At 38.6% G+C, this 22637-nt stretch overlaps 1 protein-coding gene across 1 annotated transcript in view; it reads left to right on the top strand.

Moving 5' to 3' along the window:
* The first annotated feature begins 1678 nt into the window (after window positions 1-1678).
* The window catches only part of DPY19L1 (dpy-19 like C-mannosyltransferase 1), a 44513-nt gene continuing 23554 nt past the window's right edge, over window positions 1679-22637 (top strand). The window contains exons 1-9 of the mRNA XM_066556500.1: window positions 1679-1970; window positions 2870-2938; window positions 8008-8032; window positions 8552-8639; window positions 9280-9417; window positions 14240-14360; window positions 15921-16014; window positions 18209-18266; window positions 21789-21880. Of these exons, the coding sequence (XP_066412597.1) occupies window positions 1679-1970; window positions 2870-2938; window positions 8008-8032; window positions 8552-8639; window positions 9280-9417; window positions 14240-14360; window positions 15921-16014; window positions 18209-18266; window positions 21789-21880 (977 nt within the window). The remainder of the gene's footprint in view (window positions 1971-2869; window positions 2939-8007; window positions 8033-8551; window positions 8640-9279; window positions 9418-14239; window positions 14361-15920; window positions 16015-18208; window positions 18267-21788; window positions 21881-22637) is intronic.

Raw genomic sequence — 22637 nt, 5'->3', positions numbered from 1 at the left:
GGCTGCTTTGTTTAGTACCAGGTTTATCTTCACAACCTTATTGGGGTGTCAACGGCCTTACTACTACCACAAAGACAGCAAAAGCCATCCTGTTCTTACACTTCCATTCCCTCGGTAGCTGAATCTGAACCAAAATTACTTTCCTGGGCTAACAATGTAACAGTTATCTATCTGTTAAATAATTTTTTTAAAATACCTAGTATGGTACTTGCCACATTAGACTCAAACCCTGTGTTTCACAGGATAGGATTCATAAAAATAATTAGGAAAAGGGGATGGACATAGGTTGTAAACGTTTTAGGAGAAACCTACATTTGTCAGAGGAAAAAAGTGCAAAGGCTAGAGAAAGTAAACAGAGTTGAATGGAAAACTCAGACACTGAAAACTTCTCTGAGCAAGAACATAAAATGAAGAGTGCAGAGGGATAAAGAAAGCCTGAAGACAGCAATGAGGAGCACCAGGGAGGCAAGGAATAGGTACAGTCAAGAAAGATAAAAATAAGAAGAGGTCAGGGAGGAAAGAGTGAAATGGATCTGTTTGGAGAGGCTGCACTTACTGAAGAGGTTATACCCTGCTATATTTAATCAACACTACCAAAAAGTGGTATTTAAATTATTAATATATCCCTATTGGATGAGCCACTGTTTGAGCGCTGTTCTGTGCTGAGTAGGAGAGCACAAGGAGGAGAAACAGCGGCTTTGCTGTAGCTGGGTCTTGTTCCAGAGTTGTGCTGTATATTCACAGCTCTTCAGAGGAGTAATTAGAGTAGGAGCTTCAGGGATTTCGACTGGGAGCTCCTGAAGATAAGTGCTCTGGAAAAGTCACGAAACACCTCATGTCCCAAGGGGCCATGTAACAGAGTTTATGTGCAACGGGGCCTTTTAACCCCTGAACCCCAAGCAAGGGTTTGGCTCGATCTGCAGGGCGCTCATGGGCGAAAAGGCCGCTTTGCAAAGGCAAATCCTATAGAACTCTATAGAAGAAGGAGGAGGGGTGTTCTCTGTGGTGCGGAAGCCCTATAGGAGGTAACAACGACACACACAAGTTACCTTCTGCGTGTTAAAATTTTGGGCATTTTGGCGGGGGGATGAGTGCCGCGCACTTCTGGAGCGGACTCAGTTTAAGCAGACGGTATCACAAAGCGGAACGGCCCGGAACGGGAAAGGCAAGTGACAGAAACACCGAGAGGTGTCGAAGGACGAGGCCGCAGCAGCGCGGAGGGCAGGCCCGCCCGCACGGGACCGACGGCAGAACCGCAGCCAGCCCTCGGGAAGGACAGGGAAGGAGTGAGCGGGAAGAGCCCCGCTCTCGCCTCCTCTTTCCCCTCCTCCTCCTCCTCCTCCCCCTGCTCGCCGGGCTCCGGGGCGGCGCGTCCGTGAGCGGCGGGGCGGAGCGGGGCCCGCGGGAGCCGCTCCCCGCCCCGCCGGCAGCGCCGCCCCCGCCCCCACGTGTCCAGCCGGGCGGAGCGGGCGGCGCTGGCGGCGGTGGCGGCGGCGGCGGAGCGAAGACCGGCCGCCCCCTCGCCCCGTTACTACGAGCCCGCCGGCTGCGGCTCCGCCCCGTGGCCTCCGGGCCCTGCCAGGGGGTGGGGGAAGCTCCTCGCTGAGCACCGCCCCCCTCGGCTCGGCTTCCCTCCCCTTCGGCACGGCGCCCTGGCCCCGGCGGGGACTATGCGGAGATGGTCGTCCCGAGCCGAGGCAGGAACAAAGAGTCGCCGCCGCTCAAGCCCGGGCAGCAGCAGCAGCAGCAGTCGCCGGGCGCCAGCCCCAGCCGCGGCCGCCGGCCGCACTCGCCCGGCAGGCAGGGCTCCGGTGGGGCCCGCGCCATGCGGAAGGGAGGCGGCGGCCGGCGGGGAGCCAGGGGCGACCCCCGGGGACCCTACCGGGAGGGGCCCGCGGCGGACGGGGAGCGGGACGTGCTGGGCCGCGGCCCCCTGAGTCTCCTGCGCCTCTGCGGAGAGCGGCTCCGAGGTAAGGTTGCTGCCCCGAACCCTGCCCCCTCTCCGCTCCCTCTGCCCCCGCGGGGATGGGAGCCGGCCCTTCCGCCCGGGGGAAGTGCGGCGGGGCTGAGCGCCGCTTCCCGTCCCTCTTTCCGGCAAGTGGCGGTTCCCTTGCCCCGTGGCACGGGGCGGCTTTTGCTGGGGAAGGGAGCGCCGGGACGTTTTTCCCCGGGAAGCAGCGGTCGGGGTCCGGCGGGCGGGAAGGTGCCTCCCGCGGCGGGGAAGGAGGAAGGAGGCGGCGGGCGGTGCCTGGCAGTGCCCGGGGCAGCGGCGGCGAGGTCGCGCTCCCGCTCTGCCCGGGCCCCTGCTCCCCCTGTCACTGCGCGGGGACGGTAAAGAGAGAGAAAAAGGACGAAACCCACACAGGGGTCGGCGAGAAACGGGGGCGAGGGAAGGGGAAAGGGCTTTTTACTACTTCAGCATCCTTTGGGGGAGAAGTGGGGAAGCGTGCTGTTTGTGTAAGTAACTCTTGCTAAAAGAGTCTGTCTGGTGGTGTTGACTATCGCAGCTTGCGGTGCTGGCATGACCAGCTTATTTCTGCTGGAAAGCATGGAGGGTTCAGTGTTCTTTAAAAGTCTGACTTTCTGCTTGAGCGAATTTGTCAGTAACATAGCTGTGTAGAAATTCCCTTTTGACAAGTTATTGTGTAAAAGTTATTTCAGAAATTAAAAACCTGATGATTTATATAGTCACCTTAGTAGTATATCTGTGATGTTTAAAGCTTTTATGTGTAGTTATGAACTTGGTGTATGAAGTTGCAGCATTTTTGGGGTCAAGATTTTTACATAAAACTAATGTTGCAGAGCTCAGGTTTCCTTTTATAGACTCCGTGCTTAAGTGATGCTTAAGGTACTTGTATTCTTTTGGCAGTATTTGTTGTCGACAGAAAGGCCTTCATAACAAAAGCTGATAGCAACATCTGGCTCACGTTCTTTCTGGGTAAGTAGAAGGAATACATCGAGGGGGGAAACTGATCTCTTTACCTTTCTTTCTCTGTAATTGTAAATTGTGTCAAAATGTATTTGGAAATACAAATTTGAAAAGGAAGAAAACATAGCTGATGTTGAAAAGGGACAGGAAATAACTTCCTACCTGGTAACTTTTGGAAAGCTGTTACTGTAGCAGTTGATGGAGGAAAAAAGGGTTTTTAGGAAAAAAATTTCCAGGTGTTTACATATTTCTTCTATCTAGTCATTAATTTATAGGGAAAAAAAAGGCAGCAACTCTTATTAAGTAATGTAAGAACAACAGCTTGTTCAGTGGAAGAACATAAAGTTGTAGAGGGATGTAAATTTGGATGTTGTTATCTTTGGCAATATTGTTGAGTAAATAATGGCATGATTAATGACCAAAGTCTTGAAAAAAACACCTGAAGTATTTGCAAAGAGATGCATTCCTAAATTTAACAAATGTTAGGTAATAGCATATTTGTCAGCTGCACCATTAGATACACCTTAAAAGGTATTCTAATAAAGACTTCCAGGGTATTCCAAAGATGCTGGTACTGTTAATCACATCACCAGGAGTCCTGGCTGCCGGAGGGAGTTTCTTCAGTTTGATGAATTACATTGCAAAGCAGTAGCAGGGAAACAGCCCTTAGCTTACAAACTAGTTAATGAATAAAGTGTTCCTGAATTGCTTTACTTGCATCTGTTTATTCAGCAGTTCCTGGACTCATAGTTACTTAAATGACTTAGGAATGTTTAAATGATGGTCGGAATTGAGAAATGCTTTCCTCTGATTGAAATTTGAGAGCAGATTAGGGAGAGAGCTTTATAATTTCTGGAATTTGAATTTGTCCATGAAACCCAGATAACACATTAAATATTTCAGGGAGTTTTTTTTTTTCAATTGGAGTAATAGCAAAGTCTGTACTAGCATACAGTATTTGCAGTAGCAAAGAATGTACATTTACTAAGTATGAAATAGTGAGTTTTGATTAAGTTTAGTGGAATTTGAATTTTTGTTGTCGCTTTGCTTAAGATTTAAGGCCCATATTTTAAAAACAGAGGCTCCCACAGCTGGAGCTAGTTTAATTATAGAGTGTGAATTTTTTTCTCTTACAAATTATCTCCCAATTTATGTGCAGCAGTAAAGTTGTCAGACTTTCAAGGATGCTCTCATACAACACTTCACCCTATTATGTTGTTTGGGTTTTTTTCATCATGACCATTGACTTGAGGCCTTATTCCTAAAGACATCCTTATTATATTGCACAGAATCTCAGAATGTAACAACTTGACTAAGCTGCAGAAGTAGTCAATGCTTGCAGGTTCCTCATTGCTTCCAGTTCTGCTGTATTCCTACTTGGTCGTTTTGTGGATATTTACAAAATATGAATCAGTTTATTGTACCCTTCACACCCTCTTGGATTATAGTGTCTCAGCATTTGTTGTTCTCTTGGTAAATAAAGCCAAAGAATGGCTGTATTCTTCAGTATTTAATTTCCAGAATTAGAATCCTTTTTATATGCCATTCATATTGCTTTTCTTAGAATAACACACAGACAAAAACAGGAAATCTATCAGATTTTACATAATAACCCTAGTCTGCAAAAATCTTATCATATGCTTTGGTTTTAGGGCTTCTTAGGCTGGGTGAGAAAATGGCATCTGCAAGTTCAAGTACATGGTAGCTGTGTAAGTGTCTGTAGCATTAGGACTGTAGTGTTCCCTTCCTGTCCCCTCCTTCATTCCCTCTCCAGTAAGGACATTAATGAGATCAAAGGGTGGTAATTTGACAGAGCTGAGCTGCATGTTTTCCATCAGAAACTGGCTTAATGCAGTCTGTTGAAAAATGCTGATTTGGACTTAGAGTGGAAGTCTATGAATTAAGCCCATTGTCTCTTGAAATATGAGTAATTAACATTAATTGCTGTGTGATTATGAGAGGTCTTTGCTTTGTACTTATAATAGAACGATACTGTGAAAATGTATATGAAATTCTCCAAAATAACTGTGAATGTATTTACATTTACTGCATTGACTTTCAATAAAGCATTTACTGAAGGGAAGAATCAGATTTAAAGACATTGTTTCTTCTATGAAATAAGTGGTATGTCTGGATGTGAAATGTAATTTCCATAATAATAGTTAATTTATTTGCATCAATAAAATACTGCATATTTGCCTTATTTGGAACATGTGAATTTGAGTTAATGAACAATACTGGTAGCTAAGATGCATTGGACTTTACTGTATATTCTTAACATGTGATCTGTCTTAATTTTTTTGTTGTTTTTTATAGCTGGTGTGTGTGTATATGCAAATGTATTTCAGTATCTAATCTTACTGGGAATCTTGTGAATGTTGCTGAGAAATAAAATAATGCCTTGTGCACATGTGTAACTATTAGTCAATAAGCAGTAACTAAGAAAGGTATGGGCTGCTCTGTTTCTTTCCATACAATTGCTGTAGAACATGGGGGTTTTTTTTGTATGAAATATGGTTTGCTGCATTGCTGATAGAGCTAATGTGCTTACCTGGAAATCCGTGTCATATCAATGCCTGCTCTTCTGAAAGACATTTGCAGCTTTCCATGAAAACTAATGTAAACGTCCTTAGTATAAAAATACCCCTGCAGCTCCTGAACCTTTCCTAAAACATTAAGTTCTGCTTATGCCAAGCAATTTTGGTGATTTTTTTTTTTTTAGAAAGTATATAAAAAAGGTGAAGTTCTAAGTGAAAGATTGAGGTCTTCATTTTCTAACTGGAACCCAATTGTCTGGGTCCAGTCTTGTCTTTGAAAAACCTGCTTCAAGCGATAGAAGTGGAGCTGTAAAACTCTGAGGGAAGTTTCAGTGTAGTATAGTGCCACCTCACCTGCTGTGCGAAGTGTTAAACATGAGGTCAATGTTGTTAAATTGTACCAGCAGCTCGTTTAGAAATTTTTTTAGGTAATTTTTTGTGTCTTTTTCTTTTTTTGTTTTGTGGTTGTAATTTTTTATCTTACCCAGGTTCATCTTGGATCTCTTCACTTACAAAACTTAAATTTTAAAATTAGGTCATAATGCAACACACTACAGTTAGGAACCTTGTTGTGACCAGGATAACAAGTACTGGCAGTAGCAGCAGCACTTCCAGCCTCTGTGTTGGAGGACTATGTGAAATATATATATATATATATGAAATATATGTTGGGTTTATATACCAGGGCATGAAGTGTACATTAAGTCCACTCCCACTCCACATAAATTTAGTGGATTTGCAAAGGGTTTTTCTTTCTCTTATCCCTGCTGCTTTTCAAAAACAGACAAGTCGAGTCTTGTAACATGCAGCCTGAACAAATGTACATTCTCTAACTCTCAGACTATATTCTGCATCAGCATGCAGGCATTGCTGTGTGCTTTACCAATGTCCAAGCCCCTTGATTCCTTCCACGTCTTCAGAGTGGCAGCAGCAGTGTCTGGGTGCCAGAAGGAGGGAATGTGTGTGCTAGTCAGCACCCTGGAGAGGGACACCCTGCTCAGCACCTTTCTGGCCACAGCTGTGTCTAGGCAGGGAGGGTGATTGTCCTCTCCATTTTCTCTCTGCTCCATACAGCCTATGTGAATAAGAGGGTTCTTCATTAACAATAAAGATTTTTGTGTGTTAAAGACAACTAGACTGCCAGATCTTTCTCTGGCAGAAAGCCTAGAGGGCAACTGAGACACCTTCAGTCCAGGAGGAGCACTGTGGTCCCTCAAAATGCCTTCCCATTATCCCTCACTCAGGCAGGCTTTGCTTCCGTGGTAGGCTGCATTTGTTGCCAGCATTGCCCAAGCTAAATGGAGTGGTTCCTTCTCTCTCTGGGTCTTGTAATGCTCAAGGGGTCAGAGACCTAGGCTGTTAACTCACTGCTTTATCAGCATTTGTCTCTTCCCTTTGTCCCTCAGACTACCCTCCTTGTTCTGTATCTACATGGTAGCAGTGCAGATAGTCTTCAAATGGACAAATGGAACCTAATTGTGCACAGTCTATCATTTTTTAGCAATTACAGTTTCAATTAGATTTGTGTTGGTTGTCATGGTCCATTTGGATTTCTCATCTTTACAGCACATGTGCTCTATAAATTAAAATTTATTTTATGAGTCCATTAGGGAAGAAAACAAACAAACATGACTAACAAGGGCCAGTCCACTTTGTACAGGCTAGTCTAACATAGGAATTCACTGAATCATCATTTAAGGCATGAGGTTTTGAACTTAAAAGTTCTCTAGTTCATAGCTCAACTTGAAGCTTCTAACTTGTGCACCTCTCAGCAAAATAATTACCTAGATGATGGCGAGAGTGTTCATCCTTCCTTTTTCATCATGATGCTGTATCACCTGGGAAGCACAAAAGCCTCAGGAGTCCAGCTGCTGCTGGATCTGCTTCAGAAACTTTTTTGCTAAGCTTGTTTTCACCTTAAAGTTTCAAAGTTTGGTCTGTAGCATTTCCATGACTTAGCAGATTCTGAAGAAGCTGCCAGACAATCAATACGCCAGGAAGTGCGGGTAGATGGCTGCAGGAGACAGCAGGCTGCAGGTGATAATGGCTGCAGAGTGACCTTAAGCCCTTTCAGGCCACCAGGTTCTGCTTGTTGGTTGCCCTTGCTCTGACCTAGCAGTCAGTGCTGCTAATAGTGTGCTCCAGGCCTTAGCATGAGTTAGTGAAAATCTGAGCAGGAACTGAGTGAACAGTCACAGTAGGTGTCATAAAAATTCTAAAAATATTTATGCTTATTAAAAAAAAATGTGTTTAATTCAGTTTTGTTGTCGAAAACTGAAATGTGTGCATTAGATGCTGGTGGGTCAGCTTGAATGATGCAAGATGTAGGTGGAAACGTTGCCTAGTGCTGAATACCACAGAAAATTTTCAAAGACCTGGCTGTGGAGGTGTAATTCAGATGTTCACATTCTTCTGTTTGCTGGGGTCTTGAGTACCTTCTGTGCATATCTGAAGTAGTACTGCAATTACTGCAGTGAGCACATTTTCATGTTCAGTTATTTAAATATTTGAGTAACTTTGCACCTTATGTTTCCTTTACAGCTGTTTTCGCAGGAGTCCTACATTGGTAAGGTTAAATTTATTACTTCAGAGTAATATGGTATTTTAAAATAATAAAAATGTAATTTTTAGCTATTTTTAGAGAAGACGTTGGGATAATTTATATTTATAACTTTCCTCTCAAGATTAAATTATCTTTGAACTGAATAATTCTGTTCTTGTGAAGATAACGTGAAAGGTTTCTTAAGCCTGTTCAGAGAAGAGTGAAGCCTGCTTTTCAGGTGAAAAATTGCTGCTTAATCCTTTAATGTCTGCACTTTAATTAAAATACATTACATATATATAATATATAGCATTATAGTATTGTTACTAATGCCATAATAGAATTTAATTAATACTCTTTGTTCATTCTTCTTCAATTTGAAATTATCTGAATAGATGAGGATATTGGTATAATATATGAATAAATTACAATAGCAGTTTGTAAGTAAACTTTGAGTATTCATTGAATGTTCTTTGCTATCTATGACTTAGTACATATTCTAAACCTCTTTATTCCATTTTAATTGTTATTATTTTTTGGCAGGTGTCACATAACAACTCTTTTTGAAAATGACCGTCATTTTTCTCACCTGTCAACATTAGAAAGAGAAATGGCTTTTCGCACGGAAATGGTGAGATTATGTTTCAGTGTTTGGAAAATTCTGTCTGTAATCTGATCATGGGCTTTCCAAAATGTCTTAATACATTCTGCAATAAGTATGCATATTGATCTCTTACAACTACTGTGCATTACACTTTTATGTGCAAAGTATTTGTGTGCCTTGCAGCTGATCCCTATGAATTTATCACTTCACAGTTCAATTAAAATATAATCTAAAAGTACGGTTCTGGAGGACCCAAAATACAAAACTGCAAGTATCTTATACCTTGCTTTCAGTTATAATCTTCTTATGCAGCCTTTTTTGTCTAAATATTTTTTTAATTAATATATGTTGGCATATATATATATACACACACATGCACACCTTTTATCTGCTTTTATTTTGAGAATTATGAAACACTATTTAATGCGTAGTTACCAGCCCAAATGAGAGATTGCCAGGTATGCTATGAAAAAAAGTGGAAGGAAACCCACATCACTTGTTTCAGTGTGACTAATAGAAGAGATTTGAAAAACTGGATAGTCATCTTCAATAACCCTGTCCTGTTTGTTATGTTACAAAATTTGTTTAAAAATGAAGCTTGTATGTAGTGGTTCCCGAAGCAGAAGTGACATCTTTAATTGTAAATAATTAATCTGTTCTCTTGTAGGGTCTTTATTATTCCTACTTCAAGACCATTATTGAGGCACCCTCATTTTGGAGTGGAGTATGTGCCATTATGAATGACAAACTAACTGAATATCCTTTAGTGATTAACACCTTAAAAAGGTTCAATCTTTACCCAGAGGTGAGTTACGTTTTTAATATAATCCCTTCTGCAGATCTTTGGTTGTTTTAGCTTTGACTATAAATTTGTAAAAGTTACTTTGGAAAATGTATTTGTAAAGATACAGTGACTAATGAAGTGTTGCTTAAATATTGTATTTCAGTTCCAGATTTCAAATGAGAAAGTTACTTCATACATTATAATCAATCAAACTTCAAGTATTTTCAATTAACTATGAAAGCTTTTTAGATCTTAGTATTTTGTGCCCAAAAGTTGCACTTCCTGCCTTTTTTTTTGTTCTTTTCCCTGAAAGCAAGTAGGTTGCTGACATTATATACTTCAGGAAATCAGATGTATGCAGTATCAGTAGTACGTGACAATAATGACTGAAGTGATGCAGGTTGCAAGAGATTATTTTGTTTTCCATTTTTTGTAGGACACATGAAACTGACAGAACCAAGCACATCACAGTTCACAGTGGCTGTGAAATCCTTGGGTGATAATAATTAGATGTTGCAGAGGAAATTGCTCTGTGGAGGACTGACTGCTGTTGATTTGTGCATACTTAATGTTAGACTTATTACCTGGTTAGATCACATTCCTCTGCTTTTTTGTCAGTAAAAAGAACATGTGTTCAGAATGTGTTCAAAAGAGCATGTGTACAGAAATGTTGAGGTTTCTGTCTCTTAGGGTTTTGCCAGCGTGTCTCAAATATTTTGCAAAGGGAAGATTCCTTTGGTTAATGTACATTTCTGTAATTTCAAGTGTCAGCAGCAGTTTATTTTTATGAGAGCCAACTAATAATGGCTGTGATTGTTGGGTACTAGCTTTTATACTCATTCTGCTCTGTTGGAGCAGAGCTGCTGTCAGGAACTGTATGTGTAAGAGTTCTTGGTGTGCCTGTATTTGTACAAGTTGCACGTAGTGGTTTCATTTCCTTCTTAAGTCCTTGCTCTGGAAGAACTAAATGCTATGTAGATGAGCACGTTTTTGTTGCCCTCTCACTTATTTAGGATGTGTTTGGAATTTTTTTCTAATTCCAGATGGATTGCAGTTCAGTTCTAGAAATGACCTATTGTGAACATCATTTGAATACTAAAGAGTTATTTCCTTTAGCTGAAGAAGATTTATTGACTTCAGCTATAGTCTGACTTTCAAAAATCAAGGGTTACTGGTCAAATCAACTTGTTTTTAAAGACTCATCAGTATCATCCTGAAAGATGACTAAATAAATTAGATGGTGGAATCAAATATAGTGGCTGACATTCTATGAATAAGAACGCTGGGTTGATGACAGTGCAAGATGTGTAGGTTTGTCTGTTCATTCAGATTTCTAGGATTATACTGGCTCGTAGAAATTGGTGATAAGGTATGAATTCATTCATCTTTTCTGTGCCTGTGTGGGGATGAAAAGCAGACAAATAGTCTCCTCTACTCCTTTCAGTCATTTACTGCTTAATGTCTAGACTTCCTGTAAATAGTGCTTTGGGGTTTTTTTTAAGTGCATTTCTTGAGTACTCCTGTTTCCACATAACTGTATTTATAAAACTGTCAATAGGTGCAACTTGGCATTTGAAATACGTTGTCTGAATTTATAGAATTTTCTCATGATTATAATGGGGCTGGGTGGTGAGAAGATGCTTGTGGATTCATTTGTTTGCAGTAAAATTTTTCCTTCCGATGCTCAGTATCCAATCATGCTTCCTGAAAGTGTTTCATTTCCTGTTTGATATTTTGGGATCTTTCCAGCTCTTTAAGCCCATTAGTAGCACTAAGGCTGAATTCTAATAAAATGTTTGTTTGTTTAATGGATATTAAAATTAAATTCATCAAAACCAATCTGGAAATCCCATTGCTAAATAGGACGTTAAATTAATTAAGAAAAGTAAAACAATTCACTTACATGTACAGCCAGTACTAGCCTTAAAAACTTCAAAAAAAAAAGGAAAAAAGTAAAATGAGTGTGTAGTAATCAATACATCATTTATGTAAATTATACATATAAGCAGTAAAAAAAAGCTATCAAAAGCTACAAGGTTGTCCTTGTAGCTGTACAACATTAAAATTCAAATAAAGTTGATTTTCCAAATATTTGCTCCATAGTCAGGTTGTTCTAGTAATTGTAGTGTTTTCATTTCTGATGAAAAATGGTAGAGAGATAACATGTTAGTTTCTGTGGTGGAGAGATAATGTGTTAAGTTTGCTCTCTGTATGTTCATTGTTATGGAACAATTGATATTTTTGTGTGTGGTGGTGATAATGAAGATGTGAGTTGAAATGAGGAGTGTGTTACAAAGATCCATGTAGTTTGCTTTAAAGTGCACACTCAAAGGCAACTAGTGAAAGGGCTTAACTTTTCTGCATGTTCTTTTGCAGCAAAGGAGTGGCCTTGTCCACAGAGCACTCCTGGGTCTGAAAGCCAGGCTTTTGTTTTCCAGGTTCAGCGTTTACTGCCTCATCTGATACAGAACAGTAGAAATTCCAGAAACATCACTGTGCTCCAACTGACCTAGCAATTTTGTGCTGCTTACTGATTTGTTTCCATTTCTATGCCCATGTTAACTGTTTCATGTAAAGCAGCTTTTGGCAAAAAATAGATTCTTTTGCTTGAAGTACTTAGCCTGATACCTTTTTAGGGAGTATTCACATGTAAAATCTGCAGCAGACACAGGCACTTGTGGCATAAACAGGTTAAATTGATAAATTAAAAACAGGTTAAGTAGATAAATTAGTAATTCGATTTTTTTTGGTTTTTTGCAACATTTGGCAAGAATGGTTTATATGCTTAGCTAATGTCAGCTTCAGAACTGGTGATACAAATATGCCATACAGATGTCCCTAAGAAAGGGACATTCAGGTGATAAGAAGGACACTGATTTGGTTCTCCAGGCCTATTAATGTCTGTCTGGATATGGGCAGTGTCTGGTTCATGTATGCACATGTGCATTGCCAGAAGCACCAGGGCATGGATGTTCAGAAAGCTTCCAGAAATTCAGGATACTGTACTTTCTAAGGCACAATGTTGAGGCACGGAGTCTTGGTCTAGGAAGATGTAGTTATATTTAAAATATACAGGATTTACATTGTGAAGGTCACAGATGAAGTGAGCCATGAAGATTGGAGCCTTGATATTAAAAATTAATGAATTTTAGAGTCCCAGAACAGTTGAGATTGGAAGGGTTGTCTGAAGGTCCTCTAGTCTCAGCACTGCTCAAACCAGGGTGAAGTGTAGAGCAGGTTGCTCAGGGTCATCTCCAGTTTCAATTTGAATATATCCACCTCTGTGGAGATTGTTCCAGTGTTTGATCACTCCCAAATTAAAAAAGTTTTGTGCTCATTGTCTCATCTCTTGTCAATGAAAAAGAGCCTGTCTCAGTCATCTTTATTCTATGTCCTCCTTGTCTTGGGCAGCGCCCAGCTGAGCTCAACATCGCAGATAGGGTGTTAGCAATGCTGAGTAGAGGGGAAGAGTTGCCTTTCTTGTCCTGGTGGCATACAGCTGATGATATATTTGTCTTTTTTGCATCAAGGGCTTGTTGCTGGCTTAAGTATAAATTGTCCACCAGGACTCACAGGCCCTTTTTGTGCAAAACTGCTTTCTAGGCGGTCAGCTTCCATCTGAACTGGTGCACGGTGGTGTTCATTCCCAGTGCAGGACTTTGCATTTCCCTGTTGGGAAGATTCCTGTTGGCCCATTTCCCCTGCCTTTTGGTGTCCCTCTGAATAGCAGCACAAGGATCAGTCGCTCCTTCCAGTGTTTATCCTGCAGATGTTCCCTTGTGCCATCATCTAGTCTTAAGATGTAGAACAGATTGGCACCAGATTAAAAAAATATCTGCAGTTGTCTCCTTATCTATCAAGACAGTCATCTCAGAAGGTTATAAAGCTGGACAGGTGTGATTTCACCTTTGTAAATCTGTGCTGATTGCTTCAAATCACTTTTTTGTCCTGTGTATATTTGGAAGTGGTTTCCAGGAGGATTTACTCCACCCCATTCTCACATGCATTGTCTGTTTTTCCTTCTTGCCCTTCTTGAAGACAGAAGTGACCTAAAGAGTTTTATTAATTGTATGGGGAATGAGAAGAGAGAATCATCTTTCTTATATATGTTCTCTGTGACACAGGGCAGAGGCAGCTAATACTGCAGTGGTGAAACATATTGTCAGTCTGGGAACCCTTGGGTTATAACTTTCAAAGCAGCTCAACTGGAATGGCCACATTACTCATTTATGAACTCTATAAAGTCAGTTATATCCTGACAGAATAGCTTGGTAATGTTATTAACTAATGACTTTGCTGTGAGATGAGTTCTCATTTTTGCTGTGTGTAAACTACTGATGTTTTCTGTGTCAGGTGTTGGGATTTAGTTGAGTTGTTGTTATAAGAACATTACAGCATTTGCATGGAAAATGGAAATGCTCTCTTACATTGCATCTGGAAGCCTTTGAATGCATGCTTAAAATTAAGCTGTCAAAATTTAACAGACTAAAAATCCTAAAGATTTATTCCACTAATATTCTTGTGAGGTGGAAAAAAATTGCCTTGAATGGGTTCAGTTTCATCCACTGTCCTCTGTCAACAACATTGGTGATTTTAATATCTGATAAACAAAAATACTCAAATGAGGAGCCTTCCAGACAATGCAATACATAGGGTTGGTTTTTTTCTGAATATTGCAGCTTGATGCATTAAATTATTTTCGTTATAAAGCATCTGAGTATCAATAGGCATAATAGGAAAAAGTGCTGAGATAAATCCTGAGTTTGAAAATGACCCTGGATGAGAACCAGCTGTCATGAGGGGTCGCTCTGGGCAGAAACTTCTAATCCTGTTTTCACCCTAGGTGGTCCTTGCCAGCTGGTACCGCACATATACCACCATTATGGATTTCCTTGGTGTACCAACAAAGACATGTTGGACTGTAAACAGAGGAAAAGGGCTTAGTCCTGTTGAAAGCTGTGAAGGTAAATTCTGGTTTATCATGGTTTCTCCTTGGAAGCATGCACTTGTGGCTTTATGTATTTCAGAAATAATAAATATTCCTGTGTTACCAAGGGTGAAAAATGTGGGTTTTGCTTATTAGATAACTCTTCTGGCCTAGATTGAATTCCTATCCTGGAGTTCAAAACTTCACAGTTATGGTCTGAGCCTTCATAATGTTGGGTTGCTACAAAGAATAAGATGTCCTAAATGTAATTGGAAGTCTACTGTAGATGTATTAATTTTTGTAACTTCTGAAGGATCCCAAATACATTCCAACTTCCTGCATTTCAAAATTTCCTCCTTCAATTTTTGAGATTTTTTTAGAGTACTCTTACCTAGTGATGCTGCTGAGAAGAATCCTCTTCCTTACATGCACTGCTATTTAGCATAAGAATTCAGCATAAGAATTTCAACCTTAAACGTTGATTTGACACTGTGCTCCAAAGGACATTGCCACTTTTTTTTTTTTTCCCACGTTTGAAATATTGCCTTGTCAAGTAGGTATTAAACACTAAAAGTACCTTACCGAGAAGTGCTTTTGAGGTGTTCTATAGTCAGTTCAAGCTGAATAATAGATGGTAGTTTGTGAAGTTGTTTCATTTTATCATTTAGAATGCCTTTGTGTGATGACAGGGTAGTATTTTTCCTTTGCACAAAGGCTGTAAGAACTTCAGATCTTGAATGGGTCACTTTCTCTAGTTTTGTAAGAAGCAATAAATGGTGTACAACCTTTCATTCCTGTTTTTCATGAAAACAAAACCAACAGAAGCACCAGCTATTGAGACGACTGTGTTTTGTGAGCATATCATCATCTTACTTTAGAAAACTGTCTTGCTGTGTTTTCAGCAGTGGGGAATAATCAGTTCTGCATATGAAACTGAAGTTTTGCTGCCATTCACTTTAATGAATAAGGCTTTTTAATGCTGTATTGCTGAAATGATTAGAGCCAGGAGGGTTTAAAGAAATAGTGGGAAAGAGAATAATGGCAGAAGAGTGAGCACAGAAGTGTCTGTTAATGAATAAATTGAAAGACTTGCATTACTGGAAAATATCTTGGCTTATAATGAAACAAAGCAAAGAGTGTTGTGTGTGATATGTTTAAAGATGGGTTTACTCCTGCAAGAGATGGGAAGTGTGAGTCTAGGATTAACAAACCTGTTCTAAAAAGCTCTATGATATAAAAATGTAGTCTAGAGAATATTCTTAGCAGTATTTCTACCTTCTAAACCTCACAGATTTTTCTCTGCAGTTAGTGCATCCCTCTTGGCTTATTCTGTCACTGACTGCCCCAATGTTGTATCTACCCCTACTCTTCCTGGTTTTTTTCAGAGCTGTGGTCTCCTGATTGAATCTTCACAATAGTCTTAATGACATCTACATTTTTTTTAAATTGTCTCTTTCTGTAGATACACTGAGATACTATACTGATAGTTTTTATATGATACAGATATATTAAGATAGTATACGGATTGTATGGTGCCTTATAACCAATATGGCCTTCCTTCTATATTTGACAACTTATATTAACTGTTTTTTGTTAGGGTTGGGAGACCCTGCTTCCTTTTATGTTGCTGTGATTTTTCTGTTGAATGGATTCATGATGTCACTGTTCTTCATATATGGTACATACCTCAGGTAAGGCAGTTGAGACTGGGCTATTTAGTTGGTATTAGCTGTTAGTTTTTAGACAAAATTTGAGAAAGTGAATGTAAAAATATTTTTATGGGATATTGATGATTTGTTTGTACAGCAGTAGTACTTTTTTTTACATACACATTGTCAATAAAAATTACTGAAATAGAGAAGCTTTTTTCTTAAAACGATGATGCTGCTGGAAAAAAAATTGTCAAAAATTTTATTGAGGCTGTATCTCATTGATACCACGGGGTTGTGGATAAAACTAGAAGTTTATATGTGTTTTAAACAGCTTTTGACATATTTCTGCTCTTAAAATTATCATTGTGACTCATTTTTACAACAAGTTGAATGATGGTGTACTTTTAACCAAGACTGGGGTTTTCCCAGTGCTCTGCTTCAAGTTGTATTTGCATGTATTTCCATTTTAATGTAACTGAGAAGGCAAAATATTTTTTGACCTAATGCATTCTTTTGGACAAATTGTATGCACTTCCTTTTTTCTATAAATTTGTGTTTCCAGTATCTGTCCTTACATTTCAGGAGCTGTAATACACTTCCATACAAAAATGGATTCCACATTCAGCAGAAAAGCAGAAGTGGAAATATGTTTTCTGTTTACATCTGTTTTCATGTGTTGGTTTTGCCAAAAAGTGAAAGACAGCTATATTTTCCTAAGAGATGTGATTGATTCCCCCCCCTGCCTCCCCCAATTCATTTCTGGCTTCATTGTCATGGGTTTTACTTCTTTCTCAAGCATGTGCTGATAAAATAAGGAATAGCTCAGGGCAGACACTGTCAGTAAAAAGAGGAAGTTGCCTAGTGCATGTTTTGAGGAAGTAGGTAAACTTTGAATATTTGTCTCGTTAACTTGTAATATTTCTCTTAAGGGAGTTATACAGAAATTCACATTTTATATATGAATGCCATTGAAAAATCAGTGAGCTCTTTCTTTAGAAAGCATAGACCTTGAGTTTTGTTTCTGGTTTGGCGTGTTTTTTGGCAAATTTTTATTCGGTTTCTAGGGCTAACATTTTTAATGTTAAACATGTTCTTATTGTCATTTTGCATTTTAGTGTTGAAGCTTTTCAAATTTATGGGATGTAAATTTGAGTTTTAAGTGCACAATACCTGGAGATTGGTTTAGCACTTGGTATCTTTAATCCTCAGATTTTTACCCAGAACCTACTGATTCTGTTTGACTTGTATATTAGTGATGGGTGAAGGATCTGAAAGGGTTTTTTGGTTGTTTTTTTTTGTTTTTGGGGGGGGGGTTTTTTGTGTTTTTTTTTTTTTTTTTTGTGTGTGTGGTTGACTTTTGGTTGTTGTTGTTTGGTTTGGGGTTTTTTTTCCAAGAATCTTAACAGCTGGCTGCTGATTTGGTTTAGTAGCAAAAATGGTATAATCTGTCATTCGGAGTAGTAGTGAACTTGTGTGCACAAAAAAATGTTCTTTGCTTTATATCACATAACTTGAGCAATTACAAATCTGTTCAAACAAATAGGAACATTTTCTATTGCTCTTTGGAAATGGGAAAAATCTAATTAATATCTTTGGGTTTACTTTTGCTATTTATTCAATAGGTGAATTTGATTGGTATGGAAATGTAAAAAATACATTTAAGTCAAGGGGCTTAAAAAGCTTCCTCATGTTAACATTGCAGTATTTCACCTAAAAATTAAATTGTATCTTGCATTGACCCATATAATGAATTAATTTTTAAGTATGCTTTTTGAATGTGCTTGATTTGATTACCCTAAATTAATCTTTAGATCCACACCAAAATTTCCTGTTGGGTGATTGAGCATGCAAATTCTGAAATTTGCTGCTCAACATATTAGGCAAGAAGTACTGCATTTATATTGTCTGATTTTTTAAAAGCACCAGACGTAATGATCTGCACCAAAATTTGTGAGCAGTGGAATAACTGTTTTCCAAGTTATTAACATTAAAATTGGTGTTCTGCGCAAAAGAGTTGATGTATGAAGGACTGATTTGCTCTGAAATAAACCCTGTCTGACTAACTAGTATTTTAATATTGTATGTACTTTATTGATGGCCTTCCCTTGATGTTTGAAAGCTTTCCTCCCTTCCCCCCCAATAAAATTAGCTGTACAAAAGTGCAGCTTCACATTTTTTAAGCAACATTGGCCATGATAAGATTCTGTTGTACCTGTTTTTCTTCTTTTCACAGTGGGAGTCGCCTAGGAGGCCTTGTTACTGTGTTGTGCTTCTTTTTCAATCATGGAGAGGTAGGTTTCCCTCTCCCACCACTCCTTTTTTTTTCAGTTATTACTGAAGTTTAAGCTAATCCTCATTTCATTAAATGTAGTGATGTTGCTTATTTATTTGAGATTGAATTTAAATAACTTAAATTCAATTAAAATAAATTAATAAGACAATTGAAAGCAAAATAGATCAGGACTGAAAAATACATAGCACAGTCCATTGTCCCTTTAGTGCTTAAAATAAAAAATCAGAACAGAAATATATTGTAAATTGGTCCTGAGATTGAAACTCAGTAGCACAACAACTTCAAGTTTCAAAACATCAGAATACTCTATTTTCGTGCCCATACCACACATAACCAGGCTACATTTACTATATGATTAAGCTTCAGAAGCTTCTTTAAATTGCTGTATATTTTACTGGATATACAAAAAAAAGTGCAAAATATTATTTATATACTGTACCCAGGGTACACAGAATTTAGAAATAGTGTATGTATGTAAGGGATTCCAGTGCTAAACTTTAGTAAGCTGCATTGCAGGAAAGAAAAAATAAAGGAACTGTCACTTACATCTCCTGTGTAAGTTAATGCTGTTCATGTCATTGTTTCATATTTTGGAAGAAAAATCATAGCTTTCATTCTTATTCCCTTGGGATGTTTTCTTTTTCTTAGTGCTCATTTTATGAATGGAAATTTGTAAATAACTTCTAAATGGAAACTAACTATTTATAATTTAGTTTAGGGTTGAATTTATGTTTTGTTTTCTTACTTTACTGAGCTGAACTTGGTAAAGAACACTGAGTTGTAAGAATATGTATTGTACATAACAGAATTAGAGATGCTTCCACTCACAGTAAGCTTTGACAGTTTTTTAATGAAACAAAAATGTGTGTGATACAATGGCTATTTTATTTTCAAGTTTCATTGGAAATGTCTTTTCTTTAAATATCCCCCATGTGTGCATGGGGGATATTCAAGAATTTAAGCATATTAAAGCATTGTCATCCATGGATGTTGAACTACCTGGTTGAGAACAGGTAAACATTAGAGTTCCTAAACTTATTTTTTGTGCTCTGTGAGTATAAATATGGCATTTTATGTGGATTTCTATTCTAAATGGGATCCTGAAGTGAAATGATGTTTCATCCTTTGCTAGTGAATACTAAAAGAATAGGCAGTGTTTTCCAAGTCTGTGAAGGTGGTAAGTGTAACTTCAGAAAGAAATGTGTTGAAAACTTCAAGGTAGTGGTAGCAAAAAACCATTTATTTCACTGTGGTACAGTGCAGTTGTTTCCATAGGTGACTGTAGGAAAGCCTCTTTCTCTGTGAATGACTTGGGGAAAAGGCACAGTAAATGTATTTTGGAGAAATGTATGAAAGCAGATCTGCATAATTCTACACAGATGTAGTCTGGGCTTAGATGGGGCTTAAGGAAGTCAACCATGATTCAAGCTCAACTGCATGGATTGCTGGAGGACAATAGGAAATACTTGCAGAGGTGCAGTGTTGGATCTCAGCTGGCACTTTTGTGTTTGAACTGTAGCTGAATGGAACAACTCAGACTTACTTGATATTGTTGTGTATATAGGTATGGTAGTAGCTGTAGTTAGAGGTGCACAGGGGCTCTCTCCTCATGGGGTGCTCTGTTGAATGCCATGCTGTGGGAGTGCCTGTGTGTGTGGAAGAAAAGCCCAGCTCTTTGACAGGCTTGTGATTGTGTGCAAATCATTTTGTGCGGGTCAACAGTGCGTGCAGTCCGACTAGACCAGCTGCCAAAAATTTCCTTTCCTATTTGGGAAGGATAGGACTGAGCTACACAAGTAAGCCTGATCTGCAACCCTTGGTATCTCAGCTCTAATGCTGAGACGTAAAAGTAATATGTAAAAATGCTCTCTGGCTTTGAGCTAGTGACCCTAAGGCTGTATGTTTTCGTTTGTACCGTGCTTGTGCTACTGTGTTTTAATGATTTCAAACTTAGACTAATCTGATATATTTCTACCTGCAGCAGAGTGAGTTTACAGCCTTGATAAATCATCCACAGATGATTGAGTTTAGCATTACTTTACAAATATAGAAAAGTAGTGTAGCTCAGGTTAGTCAGTCCACTTCTAAGGTAATGCTTCCTTTTTATGGTTGTATATGTTCATCATTTTTTTCCTGTCTTATCTTCTCCAGTATCATAAGATTTGGTAAACCAAATGTTGCTATAGTCTTGAAAAATATGCAAAATGACTACACTGCTTTGGAATAATCATGATTATATTTAATGCTTATTAAAAAAAATTTAACTCATCACATCTGTGCAGTCAGCTGAGGACAGCATATTAATACATATATTTATGAAAGTTTTTAATGATAATTGTTGCAGCTTTTACAAAGAGTGCTTCTAGATGTCAGGGACTGTGATTAATGTGATGCGTTTCTGTTCTTTGCTTTTATTTTACACTGTTAATTTAGCATACTTGGGAAATGGCAAGACAATAAGCAAGGAATTATATCATGTTGATTTTAGTGACTTGCTTGGTAAAACAGTATTTTATAAAATGGTTTAAAGATTCTAGGAAGCAAAGGAGAAGGAACATTCTGGCAACAGTATCCTACAGTATTTTCATAGATTCATTATAGTCTATGTTAAGATTAATTACATTTTTTCTCTTGTAGCTGTAAAGAACTTCTAATTTTTAATGCAAATCTCTTGATAGCAAATTTAAACCTGGTTTTTTGTATGTCAAAGTACTCCTGTAAAGTTGTATTTGTTGTTTTTTTTAAGGTCAGTGTAAGCACTTTATAAAGAGTTGAATATAAACATTGGAGACAACAGTTGTAGCTGAGCCATTTCCATGAGGCCCATTATTTATTTGTCATTAACCCCCTTAATTAAGAAATTAATGAAACAACTAGTTTAGTTGACTTCAGTGTACTATGCTTTGCTTTTTATTAGGGTTAAAGAATGGAATAAATAAGTTATGTATAAGTAGTATAGGGTCTGTATGAATTTAATTTCATGATTTTAGTGTACTGGCCTGTTTTGTAAGGCAGCTTCAGATTTTATACTTAATGTGCTGTTACTGATAGAAATTTGAAATGTTTATAACCTAAAGAACTCTAGCATAATGAGGAATATATGGCTTTATCCTTCAGATCATCTCCCAACATACCGTCTCTGTCTAAATGTGGCAAGTCACTGCATGAATTTGAGAATTATTTACCTAGAAGAGTTGATTATTTCAGCAAAACCAGGGACAAGTAGCTGCTGTCCTGCTTTTTTTCTTGGATATTTTCTAGCTGCCACATTTCATTTTGGAAAAGCAGTGCTCTATTTTAATTAAACAGTGTATATTAGGCCCCAAGGGTGGAAGCCACTTCCTTTTCCTTCCTCTTTTCTGCTTCCTGGCTTGTCTTTTTAACATTCTGACTAAAACCTCATGTAGCTTGGTTTTTGCTTTATTGGAGTATCTGTTGTCATTCATTTTGAAATACAAATGCATGGTTTTATAGAAATATATCAGTGAATGTCACCATCTAACCCAGTTCTTATTTTCAGTGCACTCGTGTCATGTGGACTCCACCTCTTCGTGAAAGTTTCTCGTACCCATTCCTTGTGATGCAGATGTTGCTTTTGACCTATATTCTCAGGTACCTCTCAGTTTATACTGGGTCTTTACAATGCTTTAAAGAAACTGATTGTCACAGGACATTTATTTAAGTGCCTTTATTTAAATATTTATTTAAATGCCTCCCTGTGCTGTAACAATGGTATCATTAACAGAGAAACTTTCCTGTGGCTGTTACATTACAGACGCTGCACCAGTAGAACTGCAGTCGTATTACTCACTTATTAAAAGGAAAAACTTTGCAACTTGAAGACATGATTAACATAAAAATCAGAATTACTGTGTTGGCAAATACGTGTCCAAAGTAAAAATCAGAGTTTTTTGGTTGATGTCCCTTCCTTCCCATGAGAAACAAGCTGATACTTCATCAATTGGTTTTGTCCCTCTTGGAGAGTGGTATGTTGGCTGCACGTAGAGTAAGCCCATGCTTTGCAACAAAGGATGCTATAGGCACCCATAAGCTAGTATGTTCTTGCAGTTTTCTATGACTAATTAACTAGTCTCATTAACTAGTTCAATGATTTAGAGCAGTCTAATTACGTTAATGCAGGGATGCTCTTGAGTTCATTAGCCGTGCTTTTCCGTGATTATTTCTGGCTTGCAACATGATTATTACTGTCGTGCCTCTGTTTTAGAAAATAAGCATGACCATTCATACTTAAGGGCTTCTCCACCAAGTCCATTGCATCAGATTTACAATGTATTTATGATTTAGTTGAACTTAGTACTTATAACCACCAATTTTCCTTTATTAGGTCATACTGATTTGTAGTTATTGA

Source organism: Molothrus aeneus, chromosome 1, assembly GCF_037042795.1.
Source record: "Molothrus aeneus isolate 106 chromosome 1, BPBGC_Maene_1.0, whole genome shotgun sequence".
NCBI classification, from domain to species: Eukaryota; Metazoa; Chordata; class Aves; order Passeriformes; family Icteridae; genus Molothrus; species Molothrus aeneus.
The sequence above is the reverse complement of the archived record's forward strand: the minus strand, read 5'-3'. Positions and strand labels throughout refer to the sequence as shown.